General features: G+C 38.7%; 1 protein-coding gene across 4 annotated transcripts in view; it reads left to right on the forward strand.

Annotated features, from left to right (window-relative positions):
- LOC127489446 (phosphatidylinositol 3,4,5-trisphosphate 3-phosphatase TPTE2-like) overlaps positions 1–14,200 on the forward strand; it is a 114,715-nt gene that overhangs the window by 27,693 nt on the left and 72,822 nt on the right. For 2 of the 4 annotated variants that reach the window (XM_070048917.1, XM_070048918.1), the window contains one exon: positions 2,655–2,711. In XM_070048917.1, coding sequence (XP_069905018.1) covers positions 2,655–2,711 — 57 coding nt within the window. Of the gene's footprint in view, positions 1–2,654; positions 2,712–4,776; positions 12,205–14,200 lie in introns of those variants that run through there. The other 2 variants (XM_070048923.1, XM_070048922.1) reach the window with 2 other exon arrangements.

Raw genomic sequence — 14,200 nt, forward strand, 5'->3', positions numbered from 1 at the left:
GAAACCTACTTTACGTATAAAGACACAAGTGGAATAAAAATGAGAGAATAGAGGAAGCCATTTCGTGCTAACACTAATTTTGAAAAAGCAAGAATGGCTGTATTAATTTCAGAAAAGGCAGAGTTCAAAGTAAGGAAATTGTCATTTGTAACAAGGGCCATTAAGTAATGATAAAGGAATGATTTATTTAACAATTACCAAAACATTTTTATTGTAGAGTTTGTTTCTGACTTTAACTCTATAATTAATCTAAACTCTCCATTGTTAAGTACAAATCCACAGCATGTTGTCACATATTTCTCTTTCAGTTTGGAATTCTTGATATCCAAGTCCTTTTTCTTTTTTTTTTTTTAACTTTTATTTAATGAATATAAATTTCCAAAGTACGGCTTATGGATTACAATGGCTTCCCCCCCATAACATCTCTCCCACCCGCATCCCTCCCCTTTCCCACTCCCTCTCCCCTTCCATTCACATGAGGATTCATTTTCGATTCTCTTTATATACAGAAGATCAGTTTAGTGTACATTAAGTAAAGATTTCAACAGTTAGCTCCCACACAAACATAAAGTGAAAACTAATAGATGATTTTTTAAATGATGATGAAATCAGATCAGACCTATTGTCATGTTTAATCCCATCGAGAGTCAAGTTGGGAATTAATAATTTCTTCTTCTTCTTCTTTTTTTTTTTTTTTACAGAAGATAAGTTTAGTATACATTAAGTAAAGATTTCAACAGTTTGCACCCCCATAGAAACACAAAGCGAAATATACTGTTTGAGTACTCATTATAGCATTAAGTCTCAATGTACAGCACATTAAGGACAGAGATCCTACATGAGGAGTAAGTGCACAGTGACTCCTGTTGTTGACTTTACAAATTGACACTCCTGTTTATGGCATCAGTAATCTCCCTATGCAACAGTCATGAGTTTCCAAGGCTATGGAAGCCTTTTGAGTTCACCGACTCTTATCTTGTTTAGACAAGGTCATATTCAAAGTGGAAGTTCTCTCCTCCCTTCAGAGAAAGGTACCTCCTTCTTTGAAGACCTGTTCTTAAGGAATGATTTTTGTGGGAAAACATAACAATCCTTTGACCAGACACCTCACCCTGAAGATATACAGACAGTCCTTAAGCATATCAAAACATGCTCACAGTCATACAGTGGTAGAGAATTGCAAATTAACACGATAAGATACTAAAAAAATGTCTATTAGAAGGGCTAAAATCCCTGAAATATGCCAAAATACTGAAATATACCAATATACTGAAAATACCAAATACTGGCAAGGATGTGGAACAGTGGGAACCCTCATTCATTGCTGGTGGGAATGCAAGAATATGCAGCCACCTTCCAAAACAGTTTGACAGTTTCTTGCAAAGCCAAACATAGTCTCACTATACAACCCAGAAAATGCACCCTTAAGTATTTACTCAATTGGCTTGAAAGTTATGTCCACATGGAAACTGACATACAGATATTTCTAGCAGCTTTATTCATAATTATTAAGAATTGGAAGCAACCAACATATCCTTCGATAGAGGAGTGTATAAACAAACCAGCATGTACATAAAATGGCATATTTGTCAGCACTAAAAATATTTGAACCATGTAGCCATGACAAAGCTTGCTGAAACCTTGAATGCATATGGTTAAGTTAAAGAAGCCAATATGACAAGGCTACTTACTATATGATTCTAGCTATATGACATTCTAGAAAGGTATAGAGACAGGAAAAATGAGCAGTAGTTGTCAGGCACTGGTGGATGAGTAGAGGAATGAATAGGTAGGAGACAGGGAAGTTTTAGGGCAGGGAAATTTATGCTGTAATGATGGACCATGACACCATGCATTTAGCAAAACACATAGAACTGTGCAATACAATGAATGGACCTCAACTATGGGTTTTATTTGGTATATTAGCAAGTGTACCACAAGAATATAAGGTGTTAGGAATAGAAGAAACTGTCTGAGACAGAATGAGTATAATCAGTATATGGAAACTTTCAGTACTTTAATTTTTCCACAAATAAATTTTCTCTAAAAAATAAGGTATACTAGAAACAAAGTACAAAGAAAAATAATCATTCTGATCTCATGCTCTCTCTTCAGTTTATACAATCTTATAGTTTAGGTAGATGCTGACCTACATTACTGGCTTCAGGCTAACCAAATGGCCACCAGGGACTAATTTTTGCCATTCAACTGTCATTGTTCCAGCATTTTCCCCACCCCTTTATTTGTAACCTTACGTCCACTTTTATCCAGATGGATTTCCCCATCCCTACACTGTCATTTCCCTCTCACTTCCCAAAGTTCTCTGACATTGACCAGAACGAGACAGAGAACAGAATGTGGGGAAGGAATCTTAACCATCACATTGGTGCTTCCCCTTGCTTCCTTCTATTTCTAGTAAATAATTACATTCACAAGGACACACGCCCCCTCACATACACACACAAGCGTATTTTGAGGCAGGCTTACAGGTCTCGCTGCCATGATCCTAAACTGTGGCTTTAGTTCCCATCATGTGTCTCTAGGCTTTCGCATGTATGACTTATTCTTTGTTCCCTGAAACTCCTGTCTGGAAAGAGCATCATTTCATCCAAATTGTCTGATGGTTTTTTTTTTTTTTCCGTTTGTTTTCACAGGGATGATAATCCGTTGACAGACATTTTGGTTGTCCCTAACCAGAATGTCAATAATAGGTGAGTTTGTTTTCTGTTATCTGCATGGGAAACCATTTTGGAGTCGTTATGACAACACACAGTTAATTTACAGCCTGTCAGTGTCTGCGTGTAACCTGTTTGTGTTTTCTACCTAGATGTAAAAAAGTGAGCCAGGTCAGAAAATATGTACTCATGATATGTTTGTGTACCTCAGAAACCAGAAACCTGAGCCTATCACAATTCAGAACCCAGGCAACTATCAGAATACCTGTGTGTGAGATGCACAGTGACACAAGGGAGAAGAGAACCCATTTTGGAAGCAAGCACTTGGTAGATGTAGGCAGGGAGCACAGGAGGCCTCAGTGCAAAGAAAGGAGCTAATCTTCCCAGGATTAATCCCTCATGCTCCAGGGCACTGCCACCACGTGAGGCTAATCCACTCAGCCCAAACCCACCATCACACTGGGTGGAACTCTTGCTTCTAGCCTGCAGTGAGTCAACCCTATCTATGGAGCAGGAAAGGCAACCATGATGGGTTTAATCAAGGAGATGGTGAGAGGGAGGCTGTTAAAGCAGGAAATCAGATGGGACAAGAGGTATAGGTACTTAGAACTTGAAGAGGTCTAGGAGGTAGTTACAGAGAGTGGCTGCACAATGGGTATCGAAAGAAAGTTAGAAGGAGAAAGTCCTAGAGTTCCACAGCACAGTGGGGTGACGATAGCCTATTACATAGTTCACAAAGAACTGGAAGAGAGAACCTCAGCATCTCCAAACATAATGAAAGAATAATGAGATGAAAATGCTAATTACCCTGATTTGGTCAGTGTATGCTGTGTACATGTGTTTTAATATCATTAAACCCATAGATAATGAAATTGTTACAGTTAATAAAATTTTCAAAAAGTCTTGAGGCATGAATATTTACTTTATAGGCCTAAGAACTTAATTTCCACCATATAAAACTTTTTTACTTTGGACAAAAAGGAGTGAGCCTATTAGCACATCAGCTCACATTGTGAGTTACCAGGCTAAGGATAGAAACAATCAAATTCGGGGGACAATATTCATTCTATAACAAAAAGGAATTGAGGAGGAATCCTGTTTGCACTAAGGAGAAGGTAAAATTGAGCACAGAGAAGAGGAGCCCTAAGCACAGAAAAATAAAACTAACAGACCCTAGGAATGTCCCAAAGCCTCAAGATACCCATAATCCATGCCAGACACACTTCCACAAACTTTTGGATGGACCCTCAAACATACGAGTAAAAATCCATTTGTATCTAGAATAACTGTACTGATTTCATCTGAAATTTTTGAATAACTGCGACTTTTTAGTTTAACCAATTTAAAATTGTAGATCAATTACAGCTAATTTGAATAAAAAGTGAAGTTCATGGATTCACGTGGTGTTTGATTATGTACAATTTAATCCTCAGCCCTGCTCTAAATGAAGCAGTATCCACTCATGGCGGAGTCGAAAATGAAAGGTCAGATACCTACTTGTATACAGATATATACACATATGTCTAAATACATATTAAATGTAGATTTCCTTCAAAACTGTTTCTAAAGTATTGGCAGTGCCAGCTTTTGTTTGTAACTTTTTTTCCTTTTTTGCATCCAGTTCTATAAAAGAGGAACAGGTCAGAAGAAACAGACTTCTTCCCATCTTGATAACTAGTTCCAAAATTCTTGGAAAACTATCAGATCATTTGTGCATGCAACTGTAGTAGAGTGGGCAGTGTTCATTTGCTAGAGCTAATGTAACAACACATGACAAGCTGAGTGTCTTAAACAAGTTTATTATATAACAGACCTAGGGGTTAGAACTGGAAAATGAACTACTGCACATAGGCTTTTTGGAGGTCAGTAACAACGTATCTGTTCTATGCCTCTCTCCTAGCTATTGCCAATTGCTGTCCATCTATGGTATTCCTTGGCACTTAGATTCCTTACCCAGGTCTCTGCTCACATATGCACATGGCATGCTTTCTGTTTGTGCCTGCGTTCACATTTTTCTTTTTATAAGGGCACCAGTCATATTGGATCAGGAGCTCACTCTATGCCAATAGAACCTCATCTTAACTGCTTAGTTTCCAGTGAGCCTATTAGCACATCAGCTCACATTGTGAGTTACAAGGCTAAGGATAGAAACAATCAAATTCGGGGGACAATATTCATTCTATAACAAAAAGGAATTGAGGAGGAATCCTGTTTGCACTAAGGAGAAGGTAAAATTGAGCACAGAGAAGAGGAGCCCTAAGCACAGAAAAATAAAACTAACAGACCCTAGAAATGTCCCAAAGCCTCAAGACACCCATAACCCATGCCAGACACACTATTGGATGAATGAACCCTGACTCAGGTCTGCAGCTACCTGACCATATCTCATGGACAAGAACCACAAACATGGGTGAAAGTAAGGAGGTGAAGGTGAGACTTGAGAATCAAGAATTTAGGTGAGGTGAGAGTGATGTGTCCCTACAAATTGAAGTTGAGTTGAAGGAAGTGACACCACAAAGGGCTATCTCTCTCTGGGACTAAGTTAATAATAGTTTTAATTATATCTAGAGCATTACTAAGTTCATATCACTAAGAAGTTTATACCTGAAATATGAAGTCGTGTTCCTAATAACATCAACACTGGGTTTAAGTAGTGACTAAAGACCACCTAGTTTATGAGTACCTATAGCTCTCGGATCCAACAAAGTAAGTTTATAATAGGTCACACATGGATGAATCAACATCATTAATAAATAAAAATAAAATTATTTTGCACTAAAGTACTTACGTTCTTATTTAATTTCCACAAACTTTTGGAAGGACCCCCAAACATATGAGTAAAAATCCATTTGTATCTAGAATAACTGTACTGATTTCATCTGAAAAACTTAGCTTAAAATCAGCATCCTTTCTGATTGTGTACTTTTGCTTTATAATCTCTTAGCCCAAACCAGGGTAAACTGAACTCTGTCACTATGGAAGACCCTAATGAATGGTGAGTTCAAACAAATTCTTTAAAAGAATTATTTTTATTCATGTGAAAGTGTTAGAGAGGTAGGTAGGTAGAGAGAGACAGAGACAGAGACAGAGACAGAGATAGAGACAGAGAGAGAGAGGCCTTGCAAATGCTGGTCCACTTCCCAAATGGCTGCAATGGCTGGAACTGGGCCAGTATGAACTAAAGAGCCAGGAGCTCCCTCTAGGTTTCCCATGTGGGTGCAGGAGTCCTCTGCTGCCCTCTTAGGTGCACCAGCAGAAAGCTGGATCAGAAGTGCAGCAGCTAAGCCACGACCAGCACCCATGTGAGAGGCCTGGCACTGCAGACTGGGGTTTACCCGCTACACCACAGCGATGTCCCCCAAAGTTCCTGGTCTCCCATGTGGGTGCAGGGCCCAAGGACTTGGGCCATCCTACACTGCCTTCCTGGGCCACAGCAGAGAGCTGGACTGGAAGAGGAGCAACCGGGACAGAACCGGCATGCCAACCGGGACTAGAACCTGGGTGCCGGCGCCACAGGCGGAGGATTAGCCTAGTGAGCCACGGTGCCGGCTGATTTCTTTGTTTATTTTACAGAGAAGAGAAATAGAGAGTGCTTCCATCCCCTGGCCATCTCCCCAAATGGGCCCAAGGACCAGGGTTGGGCAAGGCTGAAGCTAGGAGCCAGGAGCTTCTTCTAGGTCTCCCATGTGGGTAAAGGGGTTAAAGGACTTTTATACAGTGAACTCAGAGAAGTATGAAAAAGTCACCGATTAATATCACTGTATTAAAGTCACTTTAAATGTAACTAACCTAATACAACATTACTAAAGGATAGGGTCAGATAGAAACGATCACAAATAATATCCAACCAAATAGTGTTTGCAAGAAACCTACTTTACGTATAAAGACACAAGTGGAATAAAAATGAGAGAATAGAGGAAGCCATTTCGTGCTAACACTAATTTTGAAAAAGCAAGAATGGCTGTATTAATTTCAGAAAAGGCAGAGTTCAAAGTAAGGAAATTGTCATTTGTAACAAGGGCCATTAAGTAATGATAAAGGAATGATTTATTTAACAATTACCAAAACATTTTTATTGTAGAGTTTGTTTCTGACTTTAACTCTATAATTAATCTAAACTCTCCATTGTTAAGTACAAATCCACAGCATGTTGTCACATATTTCTCTTTCAGTTTGGAATTCTTGATATCCAAGTCCTTTTTCTTTTTTTTTTTTAACTTTTATTTAATGAATATAAATTTCCAAAGTACGGCTTATGGATTACAATGGCTTCCCCCCCATAACATCTCTCCCACCCGCATCCCTCCCCTTTCCCACTCCCTCTCCCCTTCCATTCACATGAGGATTCATTTTTGATTCTCTTTATATACAGAAGATCAGTTTAGTGTACATTAAGTAAAGATTTCAACAGTTAGCTCCCACACAAACATAAAGTGAAAACTAATAGATGATTTTTTAAATGATGATGAAATCAGATCAGACCTATTGTCATGTTTAATCCCATCGAGAGTCAAGTTGGGAATTAATAATTTCTTCTTCTTCTTCTTTTTTTTTTTTACAGAAGATAAGTTTAGTATACATTAAGTAAAGATTTCAACAGTTTGCACCCCCATAGAAACACAAAGCGAAATATACTGTTTGAGTACTCATTATAGCATTAAGTCTCAATGTACAGCACATTAAGGACAGAGATCCTACATGAGGAGTAAGTGCACAGTGACTCCTGTTGTTGACTTTACAAATTGACACTCCTGTTTATGGCATCAGTAATCTCCCTATGCAACAGTCATGAGTTTCCAAGGCTATGGAAGCCTTTTGAGTTCACCGACTCTTATCTTGTTTAGACAAGGTCATATTCAAAGTGGAGGTTCTCTCCTCCCTTCAGAGAAAGGTACCTCCTTCTTTGAAGACCTGTTCTTAAGGAATGATTTTTGTGGGAAAACATAACAATCCTTTGACCAGACACCTCACCCTGAAGATATACAGACAGTCCTTAAGCATATCAAAACATGCTCACAGTCATACAGTGGTAGAGAATTGCAAATTAACACGATAAGATACTAAAAAAATGTCTATTAGAAGGGCTAAAATCCCTGAAATATGCCAAAATACTGAAATATACCAATATACTGAAAATACCAAATACTGGCAAGGATGTGGAGCAGTGGGAACCCTCATTCATTGCTGGTGGGAATGCAAGAATATGCAGCCACCTTCCAAAACAGTTTGACAGTTTCTTGCAAAGCCAAACATAGTCTCACTATACAACCCAGAAAATGCACCCTTAAGTATTTACTCAATTGGCTTGAAAGTTATGTCCACATGGAAACTGACATACAGATATTTCTAGCAGCTTTATTCATAATTATTAAGAATTGGAAGCAACCAACATATCCTTCGATAGAGGAGTGTATAAACAAACCAGCATGTACATAAAATGGCATATTTGTCAGCACTAAAAATATTTGAACCATGTAGCCATGACAAAGCTTGCTGAAACCTTGAATGCATATGGTTAAGTTAAAGAAGCCAATATGACAAGGCTACTTACTATATGATTCTAGCTATATGACATTCTAGAAAGGTATAGAGACAGGAAAAATGAGCAGTAGTTGTCAGGCACTGGTGGATGAGTAGAGGAATGAATAGGTAGGAGACAGGGAAGTTTTAGGGCAGGGAAATTTATGCTGTAATGATGGACCATGACACCATGCATTTAGCAAAACACATAGAACTGTGCAATACAATGAATGGACCTCAACTATGGGTTTTATTTGGTATATTAGCAAGTGTACCACAAGAATATAAGGTGTTAGGAATAGAAGAAACTGTCTGAGACAGAATGAGTATAATCAGTATATGGAAACTTTCAGTACTTTAATTTTTCCACAAATAAATTTTCTCTAAAAAATAAGGTATACTAGAAACAAAGTACAAAGAAAAATAATCATTCTGATCTCATGCTCTCTCTTCAGTTTATACAATCTTATAGTTTAGGTAGATGCTGACCTACATTACTGGCTTCAGGCTAACCAAATGGCCACCAGGGACTAATTTTTGCCATTCAACTGTCATTGTTCCAGCATTTTCCCCACCCCTTTATTTGTAACCTTACGTCCACTTTTATCCAGATGGATTTCCCCATCCCTACACTGTCATTTCCCTCTCACTTCCCAAAGTTCTCTGACATTGACCAGAACGAGACAGAGAACAGAATGTGGGGAAGGAATCTTAACCATCACATTGGTGCTTCCCCTTGCTTCCTTCTATTTCTAGTAAATAATTACATTCACAAGGACACACGCCCCCTCACATACACACACAAGCGTATTTTGAGGCAGGCTTACAGGTCTCGCTGCCATGATCCTAAACTGTGGCTTTAGTTCCCATCATGTGTCTCTAGGCTTTCGCATGTATGACTTATTCTTTGTTCCCTGAAACTCCTGTCTGGAAAGAGCATCATTTCATCCAAATTGTCTGATGGTTTTTTTTTTTTTCCGTTTGTTTTCACAGGGATGATAACCCGTTGACAGACATTTTGGTTGTCCCTAACCAGAATGTCAATAATAGGTGAGTTTGTTTTCTGTTATCTGCATGGGAAACCATTTTGGAGTCGTTATGACAACACACAGTTAATTTACAGCCTGTCAGTGTCTGCGTGTAACCTGTTTGTGTTTTCTACCTAGATGTAAAAAAGTGAGCCAGGTCAGAAAATATGTACTCATGATATGTTTGTGTACCTCAGAAACCAGAAACCTGAGCCTATCACAATTCAGAACCCAGGCAACTATCAGAATACCTGTGTGTGAGATGCACAGTGACACAAGGGAGAAGAGAACCCATTTTGGAAGCAAGCACTTGGTAGATGTAGGCAGGGAGCACAGGAGGCCTCAGTGCAAAGAAAGGAGCTAATCTTCCCAGGATTAATCCCTCATGCTCCAGGGCACTGCCACCACGTGAGGCTAATCCACTCAGCCCAAACCCACCATCACACTGGGTGGAACTCTTGCTTCTAGCCTGCAGTGAGTCAACCCTATCTATGGAGCAGGAAAGGCAACCATGATGGGTTTAATCAAGGAGATGGTGAGAGGGAGGCTGTTAAAGCAGGAAATCAGATGGGACAAGAGGTATAGGTACTTAGAACTTGAAGAGGTCTAGGAGGTAGTTACAGAGAGTGGCTGCACAATGGGTATCGAAAGAAAGTTAGAAGGAGAAAGTCCTAGAGTTCCACAGCACAGTGGGGTGACGATAGCCTATTACATAGTTCACAAAGAACTGGAAGAGAGAACCTCAGCATCTCCAAACATAATGAAAGAATAATGAGATGAAAATGCTAATTACCCTGATTTGGTCAGTGTATGCTGTGTACATGTGTTTTAATATCATTAAACCCATAGATAATGAAATTGTTACAGTTAATAAAATTTTCAAAAAGTCTTGAGGCATGAATATTTACTTTATAGGCCTAAGAACTTAATTTCCACCATATAAAACTTTTTTACTTTGGACAAAAAGGAGTGAGCCTATTAGCACATCAGCTCACATTGTGAGTTACCAGGCTAAGGATAGAAACAATCAAATTCGGGGGACAATATTCATTCTATAACAAAAAGGAATTGAGGAGGAATCCTGTTTGCACTAAGGAGAAGGTAAAATTGAGCACAGAGAAGAGGAGCCCTAAGCACAGAAAAATAAAACTAACAGACCCTAGGAATGTCCCAAAGCCTCAAGATACCCATAATCCATGCCAGACACACTTCCACAAACTTTTGGATGGACCCTCAAACATACGAGTAAAAATCCATTTGTATCTAGAATAACTGTACTGATTTCATCTGAAATTTTTAAATAACTGCGACTTTTTAGTTTAACCAATTTAAAATTGTAGATCAATTACAACTAATTTGAATAAAAAGTGAAGTTCATGGATTCACGTGGTGTTTGATTATGTACAATTTAATCCTCAGCCCTGCTCTAAATGAAGCAGTATCCACTCATGGCGGAGTCGAAAATGAAAGGTCAGATACCTACTTGTATACAGATATATACACATATGTCTAAATACATATTAAATGTAGATTTCCTTCAAAACTGTTTCTAAAGTATTGGCAGTGCCAGCTTTTGTTTGTAACTTTTTTTCCTTTTTTGCATCCAGTTCTATAAAAGAGGAACAGGTCAGAAGAAACAGACTTCTTCCCATCTTGATAACTAGTTCCAAAATTCTTGGAAAACTATCAGATCATTTGTGCATGCAACTGTAGTAGAGTGGGCAGTGTTCATTTGCTAGAGCTAATGTAACAACACATGACAAGCTGAGTGTCTTAAACAAGTTTATTATATAACAGACCTAGGGGTTAGAACTGGAAAATGAACTACTGCACATAGGCTTTTTGGAGGTCAGTAACAACGTATCTGTTCTATGCCTCTCTCCTAGCTATTGCCAATTGCTGTCCATCTATGGTATTCCTTGGCACTTAGATTCCTTACCCAGGTCTCTGCTCACATATGCACATGGCATGCTTTCTGTTTGTGCCTGCGTTCACATTTTTCTTTTTATAAGGGCACCAGTCATATTGGATCAGGAGCTCACTCTATGCCAATAGAACCTCGTCTTAACTGCTTAGTTTCCAGTGAGCCTATTAGCACATCAGCTCACATTGTGAGTTACCAGGCTAAGGATAGAAACAATCAAATTCGGGGGACAATATTCATTCTATAACAAAAAGGAATTGAGGAGGAATCCTGTTTGCACTAAGGAGAAGGTAAAATTGAGCACAGAGAAGAGGAGCCCTAAGCACAGAAAAATAAAACTAACAGACCCTAGAAATGTCCCAAAGCCTCAAGACACCCATAACCCATGCCAGACACACTATTGGATGAATGAACCCTGACTCAGGTCTGCAGCTACCTGACCATATCTCATGGACAAGAACCACAAACATGGGTGAAAGTAAGGAGGTGAAGGTGAGACTTGAGAATCAAGAATTTAGGTGAGGTGAGAGTGATGTGTCCCTACAAATTGAAGTTGAGTTGAAGGAAGTGACACCACAAAGGGCTATCTCTCTCTGGGACTAAGTTAATAATAGTTTTAATTATATCTAGAGCATTACTAAGTTCATATCACTAAGAAGTTTATACCTGAAATATGAAGTCGTGTTCCTAATAACATCAACACTGGGTTTAAGTAGTGACTAAAGACCACCTAGTTTATGAGTACCTATAGCTCTCGGATCCAACAAAGTAAGTTTATAATAGGTCACACATGGATGAATCAACATCATTAATAAATAAAAATAAAATTATTTTGCACTAAAGTACTTACGTTCTTATTTAATTTCCACAAACTTTTGGAAGGACCCCCAAACATATGAGTAAAAATCCATTTGTATCTAGAATAACTGTACTGATTTCATCTGAAAAACTTAGCTTAAAATCAGCATCCTTTCTGATTGTGTACTTTTGCTTTATAATCTCTTAGCCCAAACCAGGGTAAACTGAACTCTGTCACTATGGAAGACCCTAATGAATGGTGAGTTCAAACAAATTCTTTAAAAGAATTATTTTTATTCATGTGAAAGTGTTAGAGAGGTAGGTAGGTAGGTAGAGAGAGACAGAGACAGAGACAGAGACAGAGATAGAGACAGAGAGAGAGAGGCCTTGCAAATGCTGGTCCACTTCCCAAATGGCTGCAATGGCTGGAACTGGGCCAGTATGAACTAAAGAGCCAGGAGCTCCCTCTAGGTTTCCCATGTGGGTGCAGGAGTCCTCTGCTGCCCTCTTAGGTGCACCAGCAGAAAGCTGGATCAGAAGTGCAGCAGCTAAGCCACGACCAGCACCCATGTGAGAGGCCTGGCACTGCAGACTGGGGTTTACCCGCTACACCACAGCGATGTCCCCCAAAGTTCCTGGTCTCCCATGTGGGTGCAGGGCCCAAGGACTTGGGCCATCCTACACTGCCTTCCTGGGCCACAGCAGAGAGCTGGACTGGAAGAGGAGCAACCGGGACAGAACCGGCATGCCAACCGGGACTAGAACCTGGGTGCCGGCGCCACAGGCGGAGGATTAGCCTAGTGAGCCACGGTGCCGGCTGATTTCTTTGTTTATTTTACAGAGAAGAGAAATAGAGAGTGCTTCCATCCCCTGGCCATCTCCCCAAATGGGCCCAAGGACCAGGGTTGGGCAAGGCTGAAGCTAGGAGCCAGGAGCTTCTTCTAGGTCTCCCATGTGGGTAAAGGGGTTAAAGGACTTTTATACAGTGAACTCAGAGAAGTATGAAAAAGTCACCGATTAATATCACTGTATTAAAGTCACTTTAAATGTAACTAACCTAATACAACATTACTAAAGGATAGGGTCAGATAGAAACGAGTAAAAATCCATTTGTATCTAGAATAACTGTACTGATTTCATCTGAAATTTTTAAATAATAAATATTTTAATTAATATTTAATTTAATATTTTAAATAATAAATAATTTTTAAATATACTTTTGCAATTTCCATGCAAAAGTATATTTCTCTTCTTTGTTTCTATCTATAGGACTCCTTTAAGCATTGTTTATAAAGCTGTTCAGATATAGACAGCTTTCTTCAATGTTTGTTTGTCTCAGAATATATCTCTTCATTCATGAAATATAGCTAAGCTGGTCAAAGTATTCTGATAGACTTTTTTTTTCAGAACTTGACTATATCTTTCTGTTTTCTCCTGGCCTGTATTGTTTCTGTTGAAACCACGGTTACTCTTCTAATGATGTTTCTAGTGAAGGTCACTTGATAATTTTCTCTGGCAGATTTTAATATTCTTTGTGTTGTACTTTAGAGAGTTTGACAGAATATGTCATGGTGAAGTTCTTTTCTAGTCATGTCTATTTGAGGTTCTGTGGGCCTTCTATCCTAGCATGTCCATATCTTTCTCTAGGTATGGAAGGAACCTGGGATGTTTTCAGCCATTATTTCAATGAGTCGGTTTTCTAGTCCATTAATCCTCTGTTCTCTCTCAGGGATTCCCATAACTTGGATATTTATTTGTTTGGTAGTTTCCCAACAGTCTCATAGACTGTCTTCATTCTGTCTTTTTACTTTTTTGTTTGTTTTGTTTGATGACTGAGATGATATTCCAAATGATCTGTATTCAAATTCAGATATTCTTTTTTCTGTTTGATCAAGTCTGTTGTTGAGGCTTTCAACTGTATTTTTCAATTTTTATTAGATAAATATAAATTTCCAAAGTACAACTTTTGGATTATAGTGGTTTTTCCCCCCCGTAATCACCCTCCTACCCACAATCATCCCATATCCCACTCCCTCTCCCATCCCATTCTTCGTCAAGATTCATTTTCAATTATCTTTATATACAGAAGATCAATTTAGTATGTACTAAGTAAAGATTTCAACATCAACTGTATTTTTTATTTGATCTGGTGAGTTCATCCCCAAGATTTGTTTGGTTCTTCTTTAGGATGTCTATCTCCTTCCTGAATATCTCATTGATTTTGTGCATTGTTTTCTGATTTTGTTTAGCTATTT

Source organism: Oryctolagus cuniculus, chromosome 9 (genome assembly GCF_964237555.1).
Source record: "Oryctolagus cuniculus chromosome 9, mOryCun1.1, whole genome shotgun sequence".
Lineage (NCBI taxonomy): Eukaryota > Metazoa > Chordata > Mammalia > Lagomorpha > Leporidae > Oryctolagus > Oryctolagus cuniculus.